We start from the raw sequence: 27,548 nt of genomic DNA on the forward strand, positions 1-27,548 counted from the left end.
GAGACTCTCAGCATCTTCTCACGCAAAACAAGTATTTGCATTGTTTAAAGCTTCATAGCCATGGAACTTGAAAAGGCAAAATCAAATTTAAAGAGCTGCCTTTTTTGGTGCATGCTGATTTTAGGGGGAATGAATTACGATTTTTGCAGATTTCGGTTTCCCTCTCAAGAAAGCAGGAGAGAAAAATAACTACTCAAGCTATTCTTTGACATGACGCAATGAGTGGCGGTCAGATTGACCAATTTAATTTTGCTTCACATGTTTCAAAACTTAGTAATGCAGGCTGGCTACTTCCAGACTAGGATGTTCATTCCACAGCAGTTTATCACCCTAAGAAATACCCTGGGGCCACCTGGGCTTCCTTTCCGCTGGCCTCACCTTCCCCCCCAGCAGTGCCTGGAGGGATACGGCACCAGACAGACCTCCCTTTCCCCCGCCTCTGGACAATAAGCCTTTCCCCCCGCCCCACTCCTTTGCCCAGAGCCCCATGAAGGCCCCTACACAGTCCCCCATACATCCTCTATACAGGAGAGAGGGCTTTCTGTTCATCTAAGGCATTCACAACATGTGAGTGCTTTCAGCTCGGAGCAAAAGAAACCAACACAAGCTGGGTCCTGAGAAAGGGGCTGCATGGCTTTGCACCCCCTGGTACCTCCTATTAAGATACTCAGCATTTGGTCCATGCCCCGAAGGACGCTCTAGGAACAAGGTGCCCCAGCCAGCAACAAAAAGGGCTTTCAGTGCAATTTACGGGAGACATGGATGGACCACAGAGCTGCCACTAAACCTCTTTCCCAACCTCTTGCCTTTTTCTTGGGGGTCGTAGCCTGACGTTGCCTGTAATATCTATGTCTAGCAAATGCCACTAGGTGGCTCAAGATTGAATCCGCTACAGGCAACAGCTTTCAGTAGGATGTGCGTGTGTGGGGAGGAGGAATTTGGGAATTATCCTTGGGCGATGAGCACCACCCTCATCGCTTCTGTAATTTTCAGATCTTGGTTGCAGATGCTGGAGGAGGGAAAGGGGCATCCCAGCAAACCCTCTGAAATGGGAACAAGCTCATTCTCATTTCTCACGTGAAATGAAACACCAGGAGTTTTCTCTTGATTTATTCCTTGAGAATCGGGACAAGTGATAGCCTGGAGCCTAGCAGTCCTCCCTGGAGTACCAGTCACGCCCCCCCCCCCCCCCCCCCCCCCCCCGCAAAGAAATAAATATGTGTTATTCTTGTCTTTTAAGCTCTATCAAAGGCAATTGTTACCATCATTAAGGGCTTATTTTGACCTGAGTTTGCCTTGAGAACACACTATGGATGAGAGGCCTGAGTCCAATGTACTGGGGGAGAGAAGAGCTTTCACAGGCCCAGCACATGAGAAGGGTGATCCCTACAAGGATCACTTTTATGCCTGCCACCCTTCTGACCTCTTCCAAGGGTGCCCTGAGGGAGTTGATTACTCCCCGTTTCTCACTTCCCTCCGCACTAAACCTCTGTGTTTTGCTCCCATTCCTGTTTGCCCTTATTCCAGGCTGCTCCTTGGGTTGCCCTTCTTTCTGCCTGCAGGGCTCTATGTGTTTTCCCGTAGCAGGAGCTCTGCAGGCATCTCTTTTCCTCCTCTCCCAGAGAGTGCAATTCCACGTCCCAGGAGGGCTGTGGGCCCTCTTCCCTTTCCCTCACCGATATTTGCCTGGGTATCAAATCTGCGGTTTGGCGCACACCCCCTGTCGTGGTGGCGGCAGCCCGGGCATCTCCCACCACTCTGCCCTGCCTGGGGGAGGCATGGGAGAGGATGCTTTGGGCAAGAGCTGGGAGGAGCAGGGAAACTGGGATGCACAGCCCAACCCTCCCTGGAAAACCTCGCCCTGCTCCCTGGGGAGGCCAGGGCTGAGTTTGTCAGGGTGTCAACACCTCAAAGGCAAGGAGGAGGAGGGGGAGAGAGGAGATAGAGGCATTGTTGAGCAAGAAGGTGCAAGTGGGTGCCATCAGCCAGTTGTTTGAACCAGAAACAATCGCAGAGATGCTGGAAGCTGTAGCTATGCTGAACAGTTGGCCCATCCCCCTCCTGTGGTGTTTCCATTCCCCTTTCCCTCCCCCACAGTCAACAGGGTTTTGGCCAGCGATACCTTCCCTGACATTTTGGATTTGATTAGAAAGCTACGTATATCCTGTGACACACAGGCGAGCACAGAAACACTATCAAGTCAAGCGCGTGGTCTCACAAGCCCTGACAGCAAGTCAAATATCCCCCTCACCCCTTTATGGGCCTTAAAAATTCCTCATTTAGGGCCTGAGACAGCAAAGGTGAGTAACAGCAAAGCACTCGCCCAGCTCTGTGGTCCACCGCATGGGGAGATTTCATTTGGCTTCTGCACGGCAGCTACCAGAGCTCCCGCTAACCATCAACAAATTGGATGCTTGTTTTAAAGTGTAAAAATATACTTCTTCTGAACTTTGCTTTTATTGAGCGAAAAAGGATGAAAAACGAAATCATAAGCCCCACCTAAAGCCTCTTCCCCAGAGTTGGCTCTGCCTCAGCTTCTCTCCACGCAAACACCGCTCGCCTCCCCCCAGAGGCCTCCTCCTGTCTTCCTCATTTTTAGGGTGGAGGCTAATAAGCCTCCCCAGCCCTGGTAAGTCAGGATTAATTAATCTGCAGATCCCTGCAGGCTTCCAACACCTGCTAACTGAGAGAATCCAGCCAGTCTCTCACGGTGCTTTTTTAGCACACAGCAAGCTTTAGCACCTGGAATAAGGGAAGGCTGCAAGCTCTGGCTTTGCCTGGGTGCTTTACAACGAAGGGGGAAAAAAATATTTTGTAGGGTCTGTTTTCTTTCTTTTTTTTCCTCCTTTTTTTTTTTTTTTTAATTTAGACCAGCAACCTTTTTTGCATGGGAGGGGCATCTGCTAGCAAGCAGCTCTGTTTCATGCCATTACCACCTTTCTGAAGCTGGGGGAGGCACTTTTAGCTGAGTTCTGCCTCTCTGCTAATGGGCACCCCTCTCTCCTGGCTGGTGGCTTCCATCTGTGGCAAATGTTGTAAAGCATGTAGTCAGTCACTGTGGGATGCAGTTATCTGATGCAACGGCTCTCTAGGGACTGATTTAGGACCACTACAGTAAGGACAGTTGGAGCTAATTGGATTTTTTTTTTCCCCCAGCCTGGATTTCCAGATGTGACAGGGCAGCATTGCTTTATTAACCCAGCCGTGTTCATCCACGCGCCCTGTTACAGAGGAAGGGATTTCTTTTTTTTTTTCTCTTGGTGTTGAATCACAGCTTAGTGGGGGTTGTTTCCTGCTGGTTCCTGAACAAGAGCCAAGCGGCCTTCCTTGCCTGCTGGAATTTTACAGCACGCACTGAGCAGGGGTGCCACCCTGCTGAACGCTGGCATTTTTTTATTCCAATGAACACTTTTCGTTATCTCCACTAGAACTGACTCATTTCAGTGGACTGGGCAAACCAGGAAAATAAAAAAAGTTCCCAGGCAACATTCTTCAGTGACTCATTCAGGTGGATAAAGCTTTTACAAATGTCCCCTCGGAGCTAACAGGACACTGGCAAATGGCTTGTGTGCAGAAGAATTAAGGTGGTGTTTTGTTGGCTCCCCTCCCACAAAAGCCTTGGCCACTCTGCCTGTGAATTGCCACCACCCAGCCCTTCCCTGCCCGGGCATTTGGCTCTGTCTCGGTGCCAGGTTTGGTGCTCTCTGGGTCCTCACCGCAGCCATTTCATCACCCTAAACGGATGAAAACACTGAGCTGTTTTCTGCTAGTGCTTTGGCCCCACACCTACCAGGCCATGAGGGAGGAGGTGGGCCCACCTGCTTGGGAAGATGTTAGATTGCTGTGGAGCAGCAGCCGTGGTTCATCTGCCAGTGCCGCTCACTGGCCACACGTTCTTTTTCACAGTGCCTTTCTCAGAGAGATGAGAAATAAAGGCCCAAGAGATGAAATGACCTGCTGAAGGTCATAATACAACAAACCTAGCTTCTCTCACAAGTTTTGCTGGAGTGTTGTACCAAAACACCCCAAAAATGACCTGTATGCTATATTTGTTTAGATAATCCTATGCTTTAGATAATGGACAGCTTGGCGCCTCTGCACTGTGATCCGCTCATAGGGCAAAGGAGTGTATTTCAGAAAGCAGAAATTCTTTTCTGTCATGGCCATCGATCCTTTGTATTCTGCAGTTTTCCCCTGAGAATGTCCGCAGGAGTAAGTGCTCCATCTTTATCTGTCCTGAAGATCATTAAGAGAGGCTGAAGGCTTGCTACTACCATGCACAATATCACTTCAAAGCCAGAATGGAGAGGACCCTTCAGATCAGCATGGTAAATCTGTGTTCTTCACAGTCCAGGAAAGGGTGGCAGGAGCCCCTTCCAACCCAAGTGCCTCCCGCAGGATCCTATGCTTGAATGGACTCTCCAGCCACCTGCAAACAACCATGGCAGCGGCCTTGATAAATGTGGCTCTGGGTCAAGAAGGACCATGGGCAAAGCCATCTGCATGTCAGAGGCTTCATGCCCTTGGAGACCCTATACCTGTGGACACACCTGCTTGTGCCTGGCCACCACTTTCTCCCCTCTTCACACCTTACCTCTTCTTTTTTCTACCCCACCTGCCAGCAACAGGGCCAATCTCCTTTTGTATGGAGAGCAGCTGCCCCTTCCTTACCACCCACCCATCAACCACAAGATCTTTTCCAACCTAATTCCGTGATTCTATACAGCTCTTCTTTCAGTAGCAACCGAAGGCTAGGACCACCAGAATAGTGGTCCTCCTCACAAACTCCCTACCTGCCATCCCACACATACAGTTTTCCTGTGAAGTGTCCTCCCTAGCATGCTGTACTTGGCTTGCCTAAAGGCTGTAGCTCTTTAACTAGAAGCTATGCGTCTGACGTTCCTGGGAAGCGAATTACAGTCATGCTGGCAGCTGCCCTCTGCCCTTGTCTATTGCAATAGCTCAAGATGATGCCAGCAGCCCCTGGGCTGCATTAGGAAGAGGGTTGCCAGCAGGTCGAGGGAAGTGATTATTCACATCTGTTCAGCACTGGTAGACACATCAGGGGTGCTGGGCCCAGTTCTGGGCTCCCCATTACAACACAGACAGGAACTTACTGCAGCAAGTCAGCGAAGGGCCATGAAGATGATGAAGGGACTGGAGCATCTGACATATGAGGAGAGGCTGAGAGAGCTGGGATTGTTCAGCCTGGAGAAGAGAAGGCTCAAGGGGGGATCTGATCCATGTTTATGAATACCCAGCGGGGCGACTAAAGAAGATGAAGTCAGACTCTTAAGTGGTGCCCAGTAAAAGGACAAGAGGCAACTGGCATAAATGGAAATAAAAGAAATACCATTTCAACATTAAAACATTCCACACTTATTTACTAAAAGGGTGACCACCCAGACGTGTTGTGGAGTCTCCATCCTTGGAGATACTCAAAACCCAACTGTATGCTGTCCTGAGCAACCCGCACTAGCTGACCCTGCTCTGAGCAGGGGTCGGACTAGACAATTCCCAGAGGTGCCTCCCAGCCTTAACCATTCTGTGATCCTGCTTGCTGATCCTCATGTCCTGCAGTCAAGTCCCACTACCCTTACTTGTATTTTCCCTCAACCATCTTGATGGAGTGGTGTTTGGCACTCCTGGGTGAAGGGACAAATTAGCTCTTCTGCAGCAGATACTCAGAGACACCCGAGCAGCTGACAAATGCACACCTGATATGGGAGCAGATAAGGAAAAAAGTCTTTCCATAGCGTGTTAAGTCCAGACAAGGCATGTGGGATTCATCCCATCCAACTCTGGACATTTCCAGTATAACCATTTACGCCCGAGTTATGTATCTAGACTCCCTTCAGAGTCAATACGGAGAAATAGGCATTTCTAGAAAGTGATTCATGTGACCTATTTTACATGAGATTAATCATGCCCAAGAAGTGCCTTTCTTTCTCTGCTGACTATTATGAAGAGAGAGATGTGAAGAGGTCAAGTCTGGACTTCTACGCTGTAGACATCTTACGGCATTTAGGATGATTCCCACCTCTGATACTTGTGCAGAAGTCTACCTGTTATTGCCTAGAGTAAATTTTTACACACCATAAAATGCAGACTTGATGACCGTCTCTTCACCTACAAACAGGACTAAACAACAGACAACTGAAAAGGACAGACAAACCCCAGAGCGCTGGAGATTAAAAATTCATACAAGCAATCTAGGGGCAGCTTTATTATTCCAACAGTGAGTATTTTAGGGGTACAGCTCAAGGGCACTTTGAGTAATGGGACCTCATCTACTATACTGGGCCAAAGTCAAGGGCCCCAAACCCTACAGATTCCTTGTGTGGCTGGGCTCCTCAGCCCTGAGTCCAGGGGAGTCTAAGGAACTGGTTACTTGATCAGTCCGTGCTACCGTCTCTGGGGTGAACAGAGGAGAGCTGTGGAAAACTGCAGCCAGGACAAGATGGCTCAGTAAGGAGATATCTTAGATCCTCCTTTGCAATTGCTAGTCCAGATTCCTTTGCAGACGTCCATCAACAGGATCTTACTGGGGCAGAAGGCCTTCACCTCACCACACTGTTGATTGAACTTTTTTACTCATAAAATACCCTTGGTCTGCGATGACAAGCAGCAAGGAGGTAATGTACGTCCTTGGCAGTGATAGGCCCTGTGCTGGAGTGTCAAATGCTCGAAGAGTACTGCAAGATGACACAAGCTGTCTTGTTTTGTCTTTTGAAATATGAGGAAGCAACATAGCGTAAAGCTGTTACCCCTTTTTGCACTGGCTGGCACGCACCTGGACAGCATCTGGACAGAAGACTGATCGAACTTGGCAGAGGTGGTTTGGCTATGCAGCCTGATGCCTGCACATGCTATAGGAAGCCAGACTGCATAAACACACTGTGATGCAGGGAGAAGGTTGATATTTAAATATAATTTTACACTTTGCCAGTGTAAAATTCCATCATCAAAAAATCATAGTGTGTTTCCGTCCTACGTTATTTTGGTGGCGAAAGGAAAGTGACTAACTGTGACAAAATGCTTGGAATGCCTGACGCTACGATAACTGACCCTTATTTAAAACTCAGTAATTTCACCCCCTTGGTATTGCATTTTCAATGGTATGAAAATATACTTACATGTTATTTCCCAGCAGAGCTGAGTGAACACCAAGACCAGGCCTTTTTTATTCTGCTGCACAACTGTCCTCCTTGGTGGAGATGCATGATCTCCACTGCTCCTTGCGCTGGAGTGATTCCATGGAGGTCAGGAGCGTTCTAGCTGCAGAGGTTTTCACCCCCAACCTTGTCAAGATTCAAGTGCAAGGGAAAACTAGTTGGGTGAGCTCACATTCATCCTCAGTGAGAAGAATTTCAGATCCTGACACTAGTGAAAAGTTATCTTTTCTCTCCTGGAGAAAATCAAGGACTTAATCAGCAAGGGAACCGCAGACAGGGTTTGAGTACATCTGGCAGTGTCCTGGGGAACTCTGCAAAGTGCTCTTGCCAAGTACTTAGGATCTGATCTGGGGGAACGCCCTTATTCAGAAGCACCCTTTTGCATGCCGTTAGCGTCCCACCGCCTTCAGTACTTAAGCTGTCTTCTGAACTGGGACTTTATCCTGTGGCGTACGCCTTCATCTCATCATTTGTCCCTGTGTGTTTACACCTAGCCCAAGTAACGGCTCCAGTCTGGGCTTGTGAGAGGAGGGAACAATAACGATCAAAGCAGCAGCAGAAATTTTCAAGTGCTGTTGGGAAATCATGTGCTGTTTTTCTGTTCTTTGTATAAATTTTCCTGCTTTTTCCATTTCAGAGCTAATTGAGCTAAGGGCAAATTGCCTATTAACCATTGCCTAACAGCATACTTGTTTCTGATGATGACTGCTTATAGTAAATACACTAGTCTTAAATGGGAGAAGTTGGTCAACAGAGCTTCAGTGCAGTTTCACAAGAGCTACGCTAATTCACAGCAGTTAAATATCTGTCCCTTTGACTTCACTTTGCTAGTCAAATGGATAAACAACTTCCAAAGCATGCAGGACTGCACAGCTGAAAATCTTAAAAACTGGCATTGCATGAAAGAGCATTGACCGGTTGCATGGGATTCATTGTACCAGATGTCTTCAGCGCAGGCTTCAGCATCCAAACTCACCGTGCCTTCTTCGTAGTCAGTGCTAAGATCCCATTCCTCTGGGCCACTTTAGCTGTTTCAGGGTGAGATGAACTGTACTCTGGAGCTGCGTACTTCTTTGTGTCAACTGTTAAAGGAAGCTTAGGTGATCAGCTTAGATATAGGCATACCAAATGGACAGGTGAATCCCACATGTTTTATCTGGAGATGATAGCTCTCTGTAGACCCCCTTTATTCAGTGTTTCTGTGATGACCAGAAGACCCCTACGGGCCTCCACATTTCAGAAGATAAAATAATTGTATTGATTAGGATGTTCTTCACTAACAGTTACAATGAGGAGCTTTACCAAACTGCTGTGTCACAGCATCCCTGATAATCGGCTTACTTAAAACCAGATCACAGAGGGTAAATGTATCATACAGAAGAGCTACCTGGTAAATCAACAAGATCTAGAAAAACAGAAAAAGATGGAAAATGCCCTTTCAAGCCAAACTGTAGCTAAAATACTTTGCCTCACATCAAAACCCAGCACTGCCCCGTAACATTCAACCTTTTACTATATTTTGATGACAACATTTTGTTTAAAAAAAACAGTACCTGGAGGATTACATTGTGTCAATGACTGGCCCAAGGGTGACTAATACTTTTCATTTCAACCATCTATTATGACCAGTGGGTGTCTTTTGTTAAATTATACGCTGCATGCTGATGCCTAAAGGTTTTGTCTCTTCCCACAGACCTTTCCCTGGCATTTCTATGGACATGTCAGCAGAAGCTCCATGAGATCTTGGCTTTGCTGGCAGAGCTAACTTAAGAAGTTACCAATGCCATTTCACCATTTCAGTCTCCGACGTGCTCCTCTTTGCCGTCATGGCCTCCTCGGTGATGCCACTGCAGCTATCTGTGGGGTCACGCCCAAAATCAGAACTGATTCACTCTAAAAATCCCTTCTTCTGAGGGAGTGTTATTTTGAAGCCGGTGTGCAGCTCAGCCCTGCAAACCCTTGTCCTGGCAACAGGAGCTGCCCACGGAGAGGGCAGTGCTCTGCGGTGTGAAGCCAGGTACGAGGCGCCAGGGCAGGGAAGAGAGGGAACATTTTAGGTTAGCTTCACTGACAAAGCCAGAGTTTCACGAAATTATGGCCTCTGTGCACTTCATGCTGTATAAAATGAAAGGGAAACTTAAACCAATTAGGCCCCTGTATTAAATGTGGAAATCCTTATGTGGTGTCATTTTTGTTCTAAGTTACCTTCAACAGCACTGGAGTTTTTAATTTTTCATTTGAAAGGTCAGTTAACTCTCACCTATGCTTTTTTCCCCTTTCTTTTGCATTTTGGTGATAATTCACTCTTCATTTTTAGAGTTACTTTCACAACATAACTCCCTACTCATTGTAAAATATAACACAAAATGAAAATCCCTTCAAAATTCAAATAAAAGTCACTTGGAAACTGAAGAAGAAAGCTTTCAAAGGGCAGGCTTCAGTAGCCTTAATGTTTGTTTAAAATATATGCTTTACACTTTAATTTCTATTTCTATAATTTACCTCACTTAAGCTACAGTCCTCAAAGATTTATGAATTCACAGGGAGTTTGCACAATGCATGAAGTTCAACATGGGGATAAATTCGTAGGATTAAAGGCAGCTGTACTTGAACCAGGGACTATGGGAATTTATGGTCTCCCAGCTTCCTTGCAGAATCTCACTCTTGGTAGAACTGCATTGGCTTCATTCTGGTAATGTGATGACTTCTGTACCAACTCAGGCTGTGGTTACACGTTGGTTATTACCAGACCTGTGGGCTTTTGGGGATCAGCTTGCTCTGGATCAAATGTAAGCACACAACAATCTTCATTCCATTCAGTTAGCCCAAGGATACAGAAATATTTCTGTGCCAGCTTTTTGCTTTTTTTACCAGGTTTAAGCTGGCTATAGGGGGACTGACAGTACCTGCTCTGTCGGAAGATGTTCTGGGACAAAACGGCTCCTTCAGAATTTTCTTAATACATTTGAATTGACAGGGTAAATGCATACAGGTTCAGGGCTTTGCATCCTGCCACTGTGGCATTTCTGATTCAGTACAGGGCACATCAAGACTATGTTCAGGGCCATGCCAAAACAAGACCTAAGTTCTTGAGAAGTAATCCCCACCTATCTCCTCAAGAGCCTGGTAGGCTTGCAGACTCAACTTGAACTGCATTTATATAAGCTGGAGGCTTATGAAAGAGCAACCCAACTACCTCCATGCTCTCTGTTTTGCTTGTTTCTGCTCTTTCGCCACACTGTGAGCATAACTGAGCTGGATAAAACAAACCAAAATCTGAAAACAAGGGCTGTTTCCAGTTCTGATCTGTTTGATCACATGGCTCTGCAAGTAAAGGCACCAGCACAACCACAAGGACAGCACAGTGACAAGAACCGAAGACTGGGAGGAAAAGCATGGGACACATGCACGTGTGCTCGGTGAAGAAGGGTTGGGAGGTCCTTACACAGGCACTGCCTGTAGAGAAACACCTGCAGAGCCACAGCTGCCATCATGTTGGTAGAGCAGCTTTTCTTATTCCAGGGCACAAATGTGGCGTGAGCAGGTTGGCTCTCTGCCTTGCTCGTCACCCCGACCCCTCAGAAACTCCGGGTGAGCATCCCCAGGTGCCCCTAGGTGAGATAAGGCACATCAAGACAAACGTGAGGAGGGACAATACTCCCCAAGGAGTTCTGACTCAGACGGGGAGGAAAAAGTTTGGCCATAGCCACTGCAGATATGGCTCAGGGCCCTGTATAAGAGGTGAAATAAGTGTCACAGCTGGGTCATGGGAAGATAACTACAAACCAGCTTAGCTGCAAGCAGAGATAGCCTGTGACAGCCAGCCACACTCGGTAATTGCATGCTTTGTGTGACAGATAGCAGGACCAGAAACAGCTAGCTTGTTACAACTTAGCACACGAGCAGTGTCCAAAAATATACCCAGGATCCTCTCAATTAGCCCAAACATGCAACAGTATTTTTTATGCCAGGTTTATAGCCAGCTTTATGCCTGGCTGCAGGACTGCCGCTTCCCAGTCTGATGTGAAGTGTGAGACCCTGGGCTGTGCTGCAAATTCCGTCTGGGAAGATCAATTAGGGATGTGGAGTCAGCAAAAGACCACGGCAGCATGAAATCACCCCTCCTTGTCCTGTTCTGTTCCAGGGGTGGGAGCAGCCTCCCCGCGGAGTCTGTGGCTCCACAGATGTAAATCCTGTGTGGGCACGTTCAGAACCAGATTCAAAATGCCCCAGCTAGGTGATGCAAATTGCTGAACTTTACTCTGCCGGTTCAGATTTGTTCACGGATTTCTCTGGGAGCACATTGTCCTGGCAAACTTCGTACCATTTCAGCTATCCGCTTCTCATGTCCTACAGCTTTAGATGGATCAGGTACCATCTTTCTTCACCACAACCAGCGTAAAAGCATAAAGATGCAATAAACACCGTATCATGTTATTTTCATAAGAACATAGTCATGTGTTTATTCGTGATCTGGATCAAGTTAGAACTGCCAGGTGCTCCAGTACTGCACAGGTGTGATATTTATTATTACAGGACTAAGGTTAAATTGTCTCCCTAGGCTATACTGCAATGCCATTTCAGGTAATTCGTTCACCCATCTTTAGGACTCTTTCAAACTTAGGAACTCTTTCAAACAACTTTCAGGACATAGTTTCATGATAGCTAGATTTCCGTGCAATAACAACTTGAGGAATTCCTGCTCTCACATTACTGCCCACCACTGCTTCAAAGCAGGGCGTTAACAAGAGGTAAAGCAAAGCCTGCAAAAAATAAAGAAAAAAGGTGTTTTCTTTTTTGCTGAGGTCAGCCCAGCTATCTGACCACAATGCAGGGGAGCTGTACCAACACAGCTGAAAGAACAGCACAGATGTGGAGCCTGGCAGGGGATGGGGAAAGGTGGACGCCTCTAAAGTGCTGAGAGTGCTGATAGTACTGTGCCTTCCCGCCCCGTACGGAGGAGTGGTGGAAGGTGCCCTGTCCTCCTTTGCCACTCTCCCTGTGCTGGCGGGATTGCTATATTTAGGCAGCCCCCGTGTTTCAGGAGTCCTTTCATTCCAGTCCCCCATCTGCTAACAGGGGGAGCCAGGGGGTGGAGGGTGCTGGCCTCAAAGCGTGCAGCCGGTGGAAAGCTGCTCCTTTTGGGCCCTGCGCAACTTGGTGTCACCTACAGCAACATCCATGCATGCTTCCCTGCGCTCAGGTCCAGCTCCACGCCTGAGCCTTGCCTGCATGTCAAGGTGAGGGTAGCCCACGGGTCCAGGAGGCAGCGTGCTGGCCTGGGCAGGGGGGAAGCAGCAGGATGTCACCAGCAGCAGTGCATGCACAACTGGGCAACCAGAGCTGCAGGAACTCGTTCACCTGTATGACATTCAGATGCAGCATATAAGAGCCTGGGTGTGCTGGCAGCGCTCGCGCGGAGCAGCCCTCACATGGAGGTGTGAGGGAGCGGTTGTGGACGCAGCAGAGGAGGAGAGGAGCGTAAGGTGGAGGAAGGCTGATTGTGGGGCGTGCTTCTGTATACGATCTGCTCCCAGCACGTGTTGTATTCACCAGCACGAGGAGAACTCATCAGCACGAGGACAGCAGGCAGTCCTCAAAGCCTCGCAACCTCCCTCTGGTCTTGGGAGCCACGAGATCTGGACTGTGCAAAGCCTCACTCAGCCTTGCTCGCTGCTCTGTGCTCTGGTATCCCTCACCCTAGCTTGGGCCTCCCTCGTGGACTTTTCCTGGCCAAGGTGAGAACCATTTCCCTAAACAGTACAAGGGGGCACATGTCTAACACTTCGCACTATCAAGTAGGTCAAAATCACTCCCATTTTCCACACAGGGAACAGGAGCGGAGGCAGGAAATGAGATGCCCCAAGGCTACGGGATGAATCAGTAGGAAAAACAAAATGAAAATTCAGAACTTCCTGTCTCTTTACTCATCTCCTTGAATACTGTTGATGATTAAGCTCTTAAAAAGTTAGTGCAGTTGATGACCTCTACATCTCTGGTCAGTGATTAGGGCCGCAGCGTATTAAATGCGGAAAAGACTAAAACAATGACAATTTCAAAGAACTGGGGGGGAAAAAAAAAACAGACGGCAAGGAATTTCTTTTGTGGCCAGAACATAAATGTTGGGTTCCCATTACTCCCACAGTGCCTCTTCCAGTAAGGAAGGAAGTTTCTCTAGTTCTACCCCTACGGGTCCACCGAGAGTTGAAATTGGCTTAAGCCACAGCTACCACCAAGAGGCAATGCTATGGTTACACTTCCTCCCCTGCACGCAGTTTCTGTTGTCGTCCCCCCACCCCCCCCCAGCACAACTTCTCAAGCAGGCGCGCGATGAACCAGCCCGGGGAACTGATCAATAATAACATTAAAAATTCTTTTCCTTTCCTAGGCTGGCTTTGCTATGAGTAAGTCCTGGCTCACTGCACAGCTGTACGAACGCTTATGCCGACACACGGGACGTGGTGCCAGAGGATAGGAACAAATGGCCGGAGAAAGGGAGGCTCGGCCTCCCTCTTCCAGGGATGCTGAAACTGCTCAGGAAACTACAGCTCCTCCATTCCTCCGCTGCTGCGGACACGGGGAGCAGGAACGGGTGCAACTGTGTCTGAGGGTGACAGAGCACGCTGGCCCCGCGGCTTTCTTCCGCTTTGTTCCCGAACAGATGGAGCTGACTCAGATTTTTTGATGCTTGTACTTAGTTTGTCATTAGAAGACACAGTCATTTACTGCTCTGCGTGTGGGGTGACTATCCACAGGGCTGAAATTGCCTTTCCTTGCATTTCATCTGCATTATGATTTTCAATGGCCGTCTGACTTTGTCTGCTTTGGGGGTGCTGGTTTCACTCTGTGAGGAAGAGTTAAAACAGACCGCTCATCTTCTTTACAGTGGTTTTAGGTTTGGTCTTTTAACCTTCAGACTTTCCAAACTGAGCAAGTACGCTCTGCTGGTGAAGAGCATGATGAACATGTGAACAGAGTGGTTTTGGCCGCAGCCGGAGAGACTTCTTCCTCAAGAAAGCAACCCTTTCATACTGCCGCTTGTGTAGGAAGGAAAAGGACGGTGAGGCGGTGCGGTGCTTCACCCTGGGAACTAGCAGGAGAAGTTCTCCTGTGGCATTTACTGCTTTATGAAAACTATCTTTTTCCCTAAAGTCAGGGGATGCACCAGTTTTCAAGGATTCACAATCTTGTCGTTAGCACTTTTGCTTCTTTAGCGGTCTTCTGGTATAATACTAAAACAAACCAAAGAACAAAACTCACTCTAATAAAATACAAGCTCAGAGCAGAGAGGGGACACTATGGTGGAGCCACATCAGAGCTATAATGGTGAAAATGTATATTTGGGCCTCAGAGCCTCAGCCCTAAAAAACTCAGACTGTATTTTTCAGGGGCATAACAAAGGTGTTACATATTGGGTTTGGAAAACTTGCAGTTCAGAGTTTGGGCTTGAAAATCTTTGCAACATCCAGAAGTACACAGCAACAGTCCCTGAGGCAGTATTACCACTATGGAAAGGGATCGTGGAGTTACAACAGACATGTTCCACAGAAATGTCATTTTCATACTCAACAACAGTGAAAAAAGGGAGTATCAGGAGAGGACTGATACCACCCTGATGCTGCATGGGGAACCCATCGTGAACACGGTATGGAAATCCATTCCCCTGTCTTAAAAAAGAAGGCATTAGAAGCAGAAATGGTTCAATGAAGGGCAGGTATGGAATGGCTTCCATTCGTGGTATCACTAAAAAGACCAGAACTTGCTAGCTGGCAAAAACGGAGGGGGAACACAACAGAAGTCTGTAAAAAAAAAAGAAAAAAAAAGAACGTAATGGCGAAAATGAGTAGGAGATGATTGTTGTCTCTTCCAACACAAGAACCAAGAGGGGGCTGTTGCAAACGAGCAGATGGTGGTTCAAAGCCAATGAACAAAGGTGGTCGTCACATAACAAGCAGCAAGTTCAGCTGTGGAACTCCCTGCCAGGGGACACCGTAAGAGCCACAAGCATGTACAAATCCATAAAGTAAATGGGCAACCTAGTGGAAGGAAAAAATCATCGGAGAATATGAAACGTGGTGACACCACACGCTGCCAAAGAACTCCTTGAGCTGCAGAGAGCTGGGAGGATGCCCCAGGGAAGTATCACTGGATGGTTAAAGGATCCCTGTGCTCCTCCCTCAGCATTCACCACTGGCAACATCTGGAGACCGGACGCTGGGCTAGACGGGCAATGGGTTTGACCTACCAAGGCTGCTCTTACGCATAGAAAGGCAGTTAAATAAGCCATGTAATGCGAACCAGGCTGCTGATAATAAATCTTTGTGGAAATCCACTTTTCACAACTTACTGCATCTCTAGACCTGATCCTACTACTGTGTGCAAGCGCTCAGACGGACCCAGCATCGAGCCCATTTGAAATCATTTGCCTTCTTATTACTGCAGGTTCCTGTAGAGAGAAAAACAGTGGCCCGGTCCAGGCCTGAGTTTCCTCTCTTTGTTACTACACTTTAAGTGAAAATGAAGTACACCATTAAACTGTTATGGTAATTTATCCTTACACTTTCTGCTCAACAGGTTTGTTTTGTTTTAAAAGTATGTTTCTGCGATACTTATAGCTACGTATATGTAATTTTGTGGTTAGAGTAGAAGAGACAGGAAAACCTTGGTTCCCACAGGAAACGTAACTCGACCTCTTGCAAGCAGGTAACATTTTTGCCGTGTCGGCGTGATAAAGAACTTCAATGAGAGACAAATCCTGCCAAGGTTTACACCTGCGTGCAACTGCCTGATGCGACTGGCTCGAGAGAGGTTAATGAGATTTTTCTATGCGATTCAGATTCTGCTGGGCGGGAACGGGGCCTGAGACAGTTCCGGCTGTCAGTAAATGATGCGTTAAAATGCCCTCGTATGAGTTTGTTGGATCTGGTTCAGGGGGCCAGGATTTGTCTCTGTGCCTGCAGAGGTCTCCGATGGGGCAGGAACGTTTTCCCTGGGGGGGGAAAGACGAAACGAGAGATTTTGCCGGTCTTCTCACCGGGGAGGGAGGGAAGGGACAATACCACCACCGCCCACCCCCGGGGCAGTGGGGTAGCTCCAACAACCCTTGCGCACCTTTTCTATTCTTATTTCCAACGAGTGCCTCGCGATACCGGTCGTGACCGCCTCACGCTGACCGTGCCCGTGTCCCCCAAGGGACTGCCGCTGCCCTTGCCCTTGCCCTTGCCCCTGCCCCTGCCCCTGCCCGGCGGCGCAGCAGAGCCCCCCCGCCCCGCCCCGCCGCGCAGCACCACGGCCCTGCCGCGGACACGCGTGGGCCCCGCCGCCGGCCAGGCCGGGGCGTTGCTGCGGCGGGGCGGGGGCCGCCCCCCCGGCGGGGCTATTGTGGGGCGGCGGGCAGCGGCGGCGGGGCCGCTCCCCTCCCTCCCTCCCTCCCTCCCTCTCCACGCGAGTTTACCCAGCAGTGCTTTGGTGCGGGCGCGTTTCCGCCGGTTTTTCCTGTTGGAGAAGGGAAGGGGGAGCTCTTTTCTCTCTCTCTCTCCCCGCTCACAGTATATTTTGTATCCCTTTTCTCCTCCTCCTTCTCCTCCTCCTCCTCCTCCTCCTCCTCCCCGGCTATCTTTGTCTGGCTCGCAGCACCCCGCTCCAGCCCCGCGCCCCTGCCCCGCCGCCGCCGCCGCCGGGACGCGCAGCCCCTGCTCGCCGGTGCCCGGCGCCGTTTCATGCGAGGGCAGCGCCGCGGGGAGGGCTCGGAGGCGGCGGGGGCTCCGCCGCGGCGCTGGGCGTGAGCCCCCCATGCGAGAGCGGGGCCGCGGCTGCCGCTGCTGCCGCTGCTGCCGGCTCCCGGCGTGAGCGCCGCCCCGCCGCCGGCCGGGCCGGGCCGGGCCGTGCCATGCCCGGGCGCGGGGCTCGCCGTGAGGCTGCCAGAGGCTGCCGGCCCCGGCGCCGCTCCTGCCGCCGCCGCCGCGACATGGTGTGAGCCCGCTGCCGCCGGGGACGCGCGGGCACCCACTGACCCACCCACCCACCGACCGACCGACCGACCCGCCGCCCGGCCGGGGCACCGCCGCTCGCCTCGGGGGGACCCGGCCCCGCACCGCGCCGCGCCGCGCCGCGGGGGGAGAGACGGACCGCAGCACCCCCTCTCCGCCCTCCTTCCCTTCCTTCACCCACCTCCCCCCCCCCCCCCCCCAATCCATCTATCCATCCATCCATCCATCCATCCATCCATCATCCCCCCCGCCAACCCCTCCCAATGCTGAGGAGTTTCAGCCCGGCGGGGCTGGAGTGAAGAAGGGAAGGGCGGCAGGGAGGAGAGGAGCCGAGCCGAGCTCCGCGCACTTCACAGCTGCTCCGGGGAGCGGGGAGGGGGGGCGGCCTCGCTATTATTTAACAGAGAAGAAAAAATAAAAAGGAAAAAAAAAAAAAAAAGAAAGAGACGGGAAAATGGCGAACGATTCTCCTGCAAAAAGTCTGGTGGATATCGACCTTTCCTCCCTGCGGGTGAGTGCCGGGGCGGGGGGCCGGGGCGGCGGGGCGGGGGCCCCCCCGGGGCCGGCGGGGCGGGGGTCGGCGCGCCCCTTGCCGGGGCAGCCGGGCCGGCGGGGGTGGGAGCGGCCGGGGCCGGGGCCGGGGCCGGTGGCGGGGCGCGGGGGTCCGGCGGCCGCGTGGGGGGAGCCCCGCGGGGGCGGGCGGGGGGAGCGCGGCCCTGGGCTGCTTTTCCTTTGTTTGCATGTATTGGCATGTGCGTGGAAAAACAGGGCGCAACAGCTGCACGCCGCCAGCGGCCGGGCTGGCTGGCTGGGCTCTGCCAGCGGCCATCGCCTGACGAAAATGTAACCCCGCTTCTCTTCTCCCCCCCGCCCCCTCTCGCCCCTTCCTCCCCGCCCCAGGACCCCGCTGGGATTTTTGAGCTGGTGGAAGTGGTTGGCAATGGCACGTACGGGCAAGTCTACAAGGTTTGTGGCAGAATTTCTTCTCCTTTTATTATTGTCATTTTTCTGGAGGGTAGCCGGTGTCTCCGCCGGGCTGAGCCCACGGCTGATGGCGAGCCACCCGCTGTGGCAAGCGGAGCGGTTAGAGATGATAAAAATGTTGTCCTTGTCATTGTTGCTGCCCGTGACAAGTTTGTCAGCCTCTTGGCTTCTGCTTTCCCAGAGCGGCACAAATGACTCTCCCAAGTACCCATCCTGAAACGATGAAATTGCCCGTTATTGCCCTTATTCCCCTCTGGCCCCCTCCCAGAGAAACAACCAAACCGAGTGGACGCTGTCAAGAGTGCGTCTGGGCTATACAGATAGGTCCATGGGCTTATTCAGAATTGCTGCTGAAGTCCTCATGGAAGTTCCTGCTGCTGCTGTGGAGACTTTAGACAAAGGCATTGGCCTTCAGCACAGTTGTCACCCGGTTTCCTTGTTGGAAGCCCTTCAAAGTGCTGAAGCTGTCGAGTCGAGGGTGAACGGTGCCGCATCCGATCCCGCTGGGCTGGGCTGTGCAGTGACGGGGGGGCAGAGCGACAACAATAAGCCATCGAAACAGGGAAGCCTATTTTGTGAAAATCAGAATTCCCAGAATAACCTGTTTGACAAGTGTATGACTTTAAAAAATAGAAATTGGAGAGTGCCCATGTGGGTGTGAAACTAGCCTACTTTCCCCCCCCCCCCCCCCCAGTCAGTGGAACAAACAAATCTCGAGATTGCATGACTTTGCAGTGAATGCTAGCTGCCAGGATGACTAATTATTCACACAGTCTTAATACTTGGCTAAAGACAGAAGGCTCTAGCCTTATATTGTATCGAAATGCAAGGCACATTTGCAGAGGAAAGGAGAGATAACTGAAAGTAACCGAGTATGCCTAGCTGCTCGGTTGTTTGGTTTTTTGGTTTTTTTTTTGCTTATAAACAAGGCAGTATAATTGCTGAGTTTCCCTGATGGCAAGATACTGCTGCTTGCAGCTCCAGTAACTAAATAAAGCACTTTGGTGCCTCTTCTGCAAATGAAACACATGTCAGTTTGTTTTGAGGGCGTGAACCTCAGCTTTCCTGATGGAGAAGGGGCCTGCCTGCGCGGCGTGTGAGTTGCATTTTAGGGCTGGGAGTGGAATAACCAGGCTGCTGCTCTTGGCAGAAAGCTGGAAAAAAGGATGTGGCTCAAAAGGCCAGAAGAGAGGGGGGAGATGGGTGAAAAGCTGCCCTTCGACACCACCTTGACCATTTAGGTTTTTTCTGACATTTTTTTCTGACAGATGAAATGACACCATTTAATTTTCTTCTGTAATCCTTCTGCTCCCGGAGCTTGCATCACCTGAACCTTTCTTGCAAACAAACAAACAAAAAAAAAAGAGTAGGGCATGAATGTGTGACTTGAAACTCTCCTGTTAATTATTGCGATTCGGTGCATTGTTTCTCGGCTTACTTGTTAACGCTTTGACTTAATGAGTGAAGTCCTCGGTGGTTTAACAGTCTTGACAACAGAATTTCTAAATTTTGTTTTCCTTCAGTATGCTAGAACTCTGCTGGCGTAGTTAGCATTAGCAATGAAACTGAGCACGTGCATTTATTGACTTGGAAGAGTGAATGAACACCTGAGGTCTAAGGGCATCAGTGTCACTCGGATAACAGGGGGGGCGGTGGTGGTTTCTGTCAGGGCGCTAGCTTTAGGCTGTGTCTGATGAGATTTCCCTGCCCTTCCTTGCTGGTTAGATGACGGTGGCAATGTTTCCTCTTGCCTGGTAACCGAGGGCATGGTGATTTGGTGCCAGGAGTAAAGGAAATAGGTAAATAGTGCTTTGCTTTAGAGCCTTTCAGACAGTAGTGGATTGACAGGTGTGTAAGTTTGGATTTGCATTGCTACTTCTTAGGCATTTGTCCGCATTTGTGTAGGGTAGTCTTAAAATGTGGACACCTAACAGGGTTGTATGTAAACAAAAAATACCAAACCAAAAAGCTTCCTTGCTGTGATTAAACCTTGGCTTTCTTCTTAAAAGAATGCAGTTATGTAAAAAAAATCAGTGCAATACTATTTAACTTTTCTCTGTTTTGTTAGGAAAAATGCTCCAGGGGCACCCAAAGATGAAACTGTGTGTGTATGCTTGCAGGGCTTTCGGAGGAACTGCATAACCAAGGGAAAAACGTGGTTACGCTGTGTTTGCTTGTTGCCTTCCGCTTTCCTCCTACCCAGCAACCCCTCCTCGAAATCCCGCTTCCCGAGTGGTTTTCTTTTAACTGGCCCGTCATCCCAAGGGGCTGGTGGCGGGTAGGTTGGCTTTGAGGAGCCGTGCCCCGAGATCTCTGGGGCAGCGCTAGTTTGATGTACTTCCACATTTGTGTATCGGCATCAGCGATGATGTCACCCGGGTGCGGGGAGCGGGATTGGCTGGCTACCTGCCACTGCGGGGAGGACGGAGGGAGCGGGAGAGGGCATGACGTTATCTCTTTGTCTAGCTCATACACCCCGGCGATGATACCGAAGGTCGTTTGCCTTGCTGGGGAGTCTCCTCTCCAGCAGTGGGAAGGAGACTGCGCCGACCTGTTGAAAAGCAGAAAATAGTCCTGATTTTCTCCTCTTTGCCTTAGCTGAGCCTGCTGGAAATAGCTCGGATCTATCTATCTAGCCATATTTCTATAGATAGTTCTACCGTAGCTAGTTATTTAGCTATATATAGGTGTATAGATGTGTATATGGGCATGAAATACGAGGGCAGCCCTGGGTTGTTTGGCACCTAAATGCAAGTGGAGTTACTCCCTGTCACAGAGCCGTGTGGATCCTCCTGGGATCTTGTGCCATTAAATGGGTTGGCTTATGTGGAGTGCACTGTGGGCCTGCAACCTCGGCGGTCAGGTATTAAAAAAATGCTAAGTTTTCAGCTGCTCTGCTTGAAGTCTGTAGAGTTTACGTTATTTCCATCTTCGTAACCTTGCTTACACCTCTCCTGTGTGAAGGAGCCCTGTGTTTCAAGAAGAGCTTGTTACACAGTGGTGAATTGGCAGGGGAAGAAATGAGCCTGAGGTTCCCCGGCACCCAAACGGGATGTTTTTGGGAGGTCTTTGCCCAGGGATGTTTTTGGGAAGGCTTTGCCCAGCACAGGGGAAGGGGCAGCAGCGGGGGTGGCTCGTTGGTCCTGGGGCAGAGCAGAGCTCCTCTGCTGATCATCTGAAGTCCTGGGGAATGAAAGGCCGGCCTGGAAGTTGGTTGCCCTTTCATATTTCAAAATCCAAGAGTGATGGCACGGAAGGAAGAGGGACGCTTTTGCAAGTTAGAAAGCAAAGGGTTAAATGTTGCGAAGTAGAGCAGCAGAGTTCCCTCCCAGCTGATGCAGAAATGACTGCCTGCAGGACCCCCGGAGTCTGTAGCTTAACACTTGTAAGGAGCCCCAAGGCCTCTGCGGGAGTTGAGAGAGAGGAGTTTCCCTTCAACAGGTCGGTACCAGCTGATGGGAGCTGAGGCGGGCGTGTGCCGGCTTGTCGGGAGCAGCGCCCTGCCTGCCCGCAGCTGGCAGAGCTGGCAGGGCAGCACCCCCACCTGCGGCTCAGCCCCCCCAAGCCCTCTTTTAAGCAACAAGAGTAGCCACGCACCACCTTTAGCTAGCGAGGTGCAAGCAAGGAATGATGTGAGCGGCACAGAATTCGGCAGAAAAACGGTGTTAGCCTGTCATTGTGCTTTTTGTGCGTGCCGCTGGGATGGCCGTGCCTCCGGACTCCTTTCCTCCTGAAGTCAGTCCTGCTTTATCGGAGCGCTTCGGTGTCGCTGGAACTCGTAGCCGGCTTGCCAAACGATGAGCTGCCTTACGGACTTTTTTTGATCTTTTGCAAATAGCGGAGAAGCATTTTTAGCATCGCTGCGGTTAGATTTTAGTTTTTCTCATCCAGTAGTGAGCTTAATTTGAAGTTTGCCTTGCACAAAATGAAGATGCTCCTGATATTTGCCCCGAGATAAGATCCGAACTGGGTGTTTGCTTCCCTTTTTTAATGCAAAAATGACCTGTGAACTTAAGGCATTGGTTAATATTTTGCACATTTTAAAATCTTTACTATCTGATCCTTCATAGAGGCATAAGGCTGATTAGTTTTGCTATTGAGACTGAACTGTGTTAACTTGCTGTGTCACTTTCTCTTTGGTTTTTTTTGTGTGTGTGTGTATGTGTTTTTAAAGACAGCTAACACTTGAAAATAGCTGTTGTGAGCGCGCTGTTAGGGCTCACAGATAGACATCGTAATTCTCGTGTAACAGCAATGACTGGGGGGAAGGATGTTTCTGTGCGAGTTCTGAGAGCGCACCAGAAAGATGAGAATTAGGAATGATACTCCTAATTGCCCTCCGCGCAGGCTGGTGTGGCTTTCTAAGAGCCTTGTAATAGTTAATTCACAGTGAAGGCTTCTTTTGTTGATTTATATTGCAGCCTTCCAAAACTGCATGTAAATGATGTGTATTGTCTAACTGCTGGCTCATAAAAGGAAATGATGTAAGATGTGATCGTTTAAATGCTGATTTGAAAATAAATTAAAACTTGGATAAATGTTTTCCCACGCTAAGGATACTCTATTTTTGTCTTAATGGACTTTCTATCTTACAAGGTGACTGTGTTGAGGGTTAGGAAGAGGAGACAGTGCTGGGTATTCTCTACTAACTCAGCTGATTTTTTTTTTTTTCCCTTTCTCCCCTTTCTTTCTCTCGCTGCTAAAGGGACATCATTGTGGATTCAAATGATTTTGTTAAACATGAATACAATTCCAGCCTTATCGCTATAAAGACAAACTGTACTGAGGATCAGCGAGGTCACTGGCTTTCAGGAACTGGTCCAGACCAGCTCTCTTAAGTATGAACTGCTCTTCTTCCCTTCCTCCTCTGACTTTTCGTGGATTGTGTTGCAAAGGGAGAGTTTGCCGTTGGAGAAATCGGGAAGGGCCAGGCAGCGGCTGGAATACCGGCATTTCTCTGGGTCCTGCGGCTAGATGTAGCCCTTAGCGTTGTTCGCCCCCGCTCCTGCCCCCGCCAGCCTCCCCCAAATTGGCTGAACTTTTGACCAGTTCTCCATCACCCAAATCCTCCTTAATTAAATATACAAAAGCTAGGCAGGTGGCCAGTGGGGATTACTGATATTTATTTTTATTAAAAAAAAAAAAAAAAAAAAAGAAAAAGAGAAAAGAAAGCAACCTGCCACTTGTGGGTAACCACATGTCCCTCTCATTCTTCCTCCCCCAGTCCATCTGTCTGTTTGTCAGAACGTCTTCTTTTTGTGTCTTGTCTTAAATCAAATTGCAGGCTCCTGGGGCAGGGGCTCCCTATTCCTGGAGTAATTAGAAGAGGGCCTGGCGCTCTGGGACCTGGGTGTGTGCAGGGCTTCGAGGCAATGGATGTAACAAAATACAGCCCAGAGTCTTAATGCTGACTCCTAGGAAATTTTTTCAGCTTTCTGTAGGAAGATTTTTCAAGGGATGCGGGTACAGTTTCAGTTGAAATTGTCTCATACAATTGTCTCTCCTTGCTTTTTGTGTGCGTGTGCTCTCTCCCCATCGGCAATGGTAGGGGTCATTTCCCCAGGCTTGCCAAGGTAGGTGGTTTTCCCCATGAAGGTCTCTGCACCTCGCTCCAGCCATGGGGAAGGTGAACTTTATTCATAAGGCCCAGGATAGGGATTTTTGTTAATTTAGGGATATTAAAGAAAGAAGGGGGGAAAACCAGAAACGTACCCCTTCCCTTTCCTCGCTTTATTTTTGCTCTCTCCTGGTAATGGAAATTTTGGCGACATGTTATCACTTCCAGGCACCAGAGCCTCGGCAGTAGTGTGCAGAGATGCTTTTTTTGGCCTGTGTGATGGTGGCAGGTCTGTGCCTCCCACCCTAGGGGATGATGTGGAGGAATGTCCCCAAAGGGAATCCAGCATTACAAGAGGTGTTCACCCATTGCATTTCCCTGCCTTCAGCATATACATTTTTTAGTATAAATTTTTGGACTAGAATGTTAGCTGACTTTTCTCATGTGGTCTAGCGTGTGTTTGTGTATACACATTATGTTCTAGTCATCTTCTTTTCAAGTGGTACTTTCTGTTGCAAGCATGATTTCAGCGGGGTAGGTTGTGTACCTACCTTCTTGAGATCTGTTTTCCTTGGAGGAAAGTGGTGTTTTTGTTTTTCCCGTTTTACATTTCTGACTGTACACTCTGGCCCTGCCAGAAGTATTTCTCCCTGCCTTTGGATGACGTTGATATTTAAGCTCAATAGCATTGACTTGCACAATGTGAGCTTGACTGTAGTCAAAAGTTACAGTAAGATCCTTATCGGCGGCGTTATTTTAGGTCCCAGTCCAACTCCCACTGGAGCTGGTGGAAAGAATTCCACTTGCTTGAATGAGAGGTGGATTTGGGAGGGGATCGCATAGCTTTGCACAAGAGTTTTCTTATCAAATACCTTGTGTTTGTAGCAGTATGGGTCCCTGATTGTTTCTCAGGTTGGCACAGGCTCAAGAAAAGGTACTGTTGTCTCTAAAATCAGGCAACTGGGGGAAGGGGGAGGAAAAAGCCTACAACTGTGCATGCTTCTTGGGAACCTCGAGGGAGCTTTGAATGTAGAGGACTTGGAGATTTTGACATTGCATCTCAGTATTACTTCCAAAGTGTATTTTCTGCCTTGGATGTGGTGTGGAACAGGGGCACAAAACATGACACTGATTACAAACTGCGGAGTGCTGCCAAATGGTCAATGTGCTGTTGTGAAGTTCGTGACGCCTCCACCTAACCCTCGTTTCTGGTCCTCTGTCCTGTCCCAAGCAAGGCTTGACACATCTCCTCCTGGGTGACCACAGGACTCGGCGGTCCTAACTTCTTTGATATCTATTTCAATGTTAGAAAAAGGAGGGAGCAGCTCTCTGAAAGAGAAGCAAGTACAGACTGGAGACAGGGTAGTCCTGCAGGCAGAGCAGTCCCTCGCTCTGCTGGGCTTTGCCATCCTGCAACAGGGTGAAATCTGCTGTTCTGAATTTAATGAATAATTACAATTTGATGTCAGTGGTGTTGGTTTTAGTTGCTGCTGATGGGGAAACCTGTGAGAAGCACCACTGAAGAAGGATGAAATCCCAGAGACTAAGAAGTGGAGATGCCCACACTTACAGAGGACTGGCACTTCCAAAGCGTATAGGGATCAAGTGGGCGTATGGATGGAGTGGGCTTCTGTCCACTTTATTTAGAAATTGGTGCTACTAACTCCTATCTCAAGTGCCCTGTGCAACTCACTGTAGCAGGCATGAAGGGTGTTGACGCCTTCTCCCTGGGATTTTCCCATGCCCTCCTCCTGCTTGATCTTGCATCATACTGACAAGTGAAGGACCAAATCTATGGGAAGATGTGGAGTTAGGAAGAAATAGTGGCACAGCTCAGAGAGAAGCAGCCTTGTGAAAGTGAATTTAGAGGGAATCGGAGGGTGAAGAAGGAGAACCTGGCTTAAATGCTGAGAATTAATTAGTGCATGATTCATAGTTGTGGGAAGCAAAAAGTAGTGTGGAGTCAGGGAAGTGCTTAATATAAGAAAAAGTAAGGGACAGCTTAATTTTCAGTAGAAATACATCGGCATATGTAATTTATATAAAATATGTATTTATTTATGTATTCTGAAAGATATTAGCCTTTACCCATGGCAGTTCACTAGCTTTCAGTAGCCAGCCAGGCCTTGGGCTTATGCACACCAGAGCAAAGCATATTGACACAGAAAGGGTTTGTGCTGATTTCAGCATGGTCTGGGCTGACGAGACCTCCCTCAGCCCACCTAGCTGTGTTGTGACCGTGTGCCAGAATAAGCGATGTCTTTTGGGGGACATTGTTTCAACGCTCCTGGCAAAATGCTTCTTTCCCACCGAAGCTGCGCCTCCCTGGGTTGCTCTGCCACTGTAGCTGTCATTATCGCTATACAAACAGGACACTGCAAGTGCCAACAGGTCCTGATCAGCCTGTCTAGTAATAAAACAGCTAATGTGGTAAAACTCCTAACATGGATGCAGTTATACTGGTATTGTAGTGCTTATCTGGTACGTCTCCGTCGCCTCCCTTTGGAGCTGTCCCATGGCACGTTGATAAGAGCTGCTCTCCGTGCAGGGATCGCAGTGACTCACGGATTTGTACCTGTGGCTGAAGGAGCTGCATGGGCTGTAGGCACACGCTTCCCAGAGCAAGGTAGCACTGCCCCTGGAGAAGGTCTGCTGCGGGCTGCGATCAGCAACGCGGCTGCTGGGGCTGTTGGTGGTGCGCCATGGCTGCTCGTCTGCTTCCTCCCCTGCCCCTGTGTGCCTCGAGTGCCCCATTAACTCCCTGGCTCTGGGGCTGCTGGCGAGGTCTGCTTACTTCATCCTTTTCCCACCACACTGGCCGGAGAAGTCCTAAAAGGTCCCTCTGGGCCCCTTGCATTTGCAGCTTTGGAGGCGTGGGTGCTGCCTCACTCCTTATCTGCCTCCAAAGGCTTTCCTTCGTCTAGTGCCGCTCTCCGCTGGTCCTCACGTCCATCCGTAACACCCCTCTGCCTGGTCTTTGGCTCCTTACTCTGTGTTGTATTATCCCCAAAAGTGGCTTTTCTTTTTGGTGTGCCTGTTCGGTTCCCCTTAGCTTCACTGGACATTTTAGGGCTCTGAAAATTGGGCTGGTTTTAGGTTTGAATGTTTGGGCTACCATCTTTTTATGTTGTACCAGTCCATGGTTTTGACTTGGTGGCTCTGGTTCCTGGACTTGGCAGCTTCACCAGAGGGCAGAGGGTGAAATGGGAGGACTTGGCTTCGGTAGGTAAAAGAATGGCAGCAGCTTGACATATTCGGTTGCACCAAATCTGAGTTTTATTAACTTCCTGAGGGCTTCCAAGGCAATAGTTTACTCCTGCTGGTTTACCTCAAAGCTGATGCACTTTGTTTGGGATTTTTGCATTTGGTACTGTTAAAAACATTGAGTCAATTGCAGTTAAGCTCTGGTAGTTTCAATTGCTTCTTCCCAGGATTTTGTGAGAGTAGCTCTAGGGGATGACAGTGGGCAAGAGTTCATGATTCTAATTTAAATAGTAAGCTCAAACCAAAATAAACTTGTCTCAAAATCTGCCCCCTACACTTGGAGCTATCTAATGGTATTGGGTTGTTTTGTTTTTTGAAACCCAGGAAAGAAAAGCTTAAGGTCAATAGGCCTTAATGTGTTATGGTAAATTGTACGATGCTGTACTTGGTTTTATGTATCTTAAAAACAGAGACCCCCCAACATCATTGCAATTCATTATTTTTCTTCATTTTTGTGCTTCACAAGGAAAATTCTGTAGAATATCTAAAAGGAAGCATAACTGTGCCATCTTGCAAGGCAGTCGTCAAGAGGGAATACTTGTAGCTGAGTTATAAACCCCTGCGGGTAGGGGTATGAAA

General features: G+C 49.2%; 1 protein-coding gene across 15 annotated transcripts in view; it reads left to right on the forward strand.

Annotated features, from left to right (window-relative positions):
• The first annotated feature begins 17,121 nt into the window (after positions 1–17,121).
• Positions 17,122–27,548, forward strand: part of MAP4K4 (mitogen-activated protein kinase kinase kinase kinase 4) — a 164,533-nt gene continuing 154,106 nt past the window's right edge. For 5 of the 15 annotated variants that reach the window (XM_087755912.1, XM_087755913.1, XM_087755918.1 and 2 more), the window contains exons 1-2: positions 17,122–17,675; positions 18,065–18,130. In XM_087755912.1, coding sequence (XP_087612038.1) covers positions 17,619–17,675; positions 18,065–18,130 — 123 coding nt within the window. In that variant the 5' untranslated portion in view covers positions 17,122–17,618. Of the gene's footprint in view, positions 17,676–18,064; positions 18,131–22,957; positions 22,987–27,548 lie in introns of those variants that run through there. The other 10 variants (XM_087755917.1, XM_087755919.1, XM_087755922.1 and 7 more) reach the window with 4 other exon arrangements.

Source organism: Nipponia nippon, unplaced genomic scaffold (genome assembly GCF_047370975.1).
Source record: "Nipponia nippon isolate SJK-2023a ecotype South Korea unplaced genomic scaffold, ASM4737097v1 scaffold_2, whole genome shotgun sequence".
In the NCBI taxonomy this organism is placed as follows: Eukaryota; Metazoa; Chordata; class Aves; order Pelecaniformes; family Threskiornithidae; genus Nipponia; species Nipponia nippon.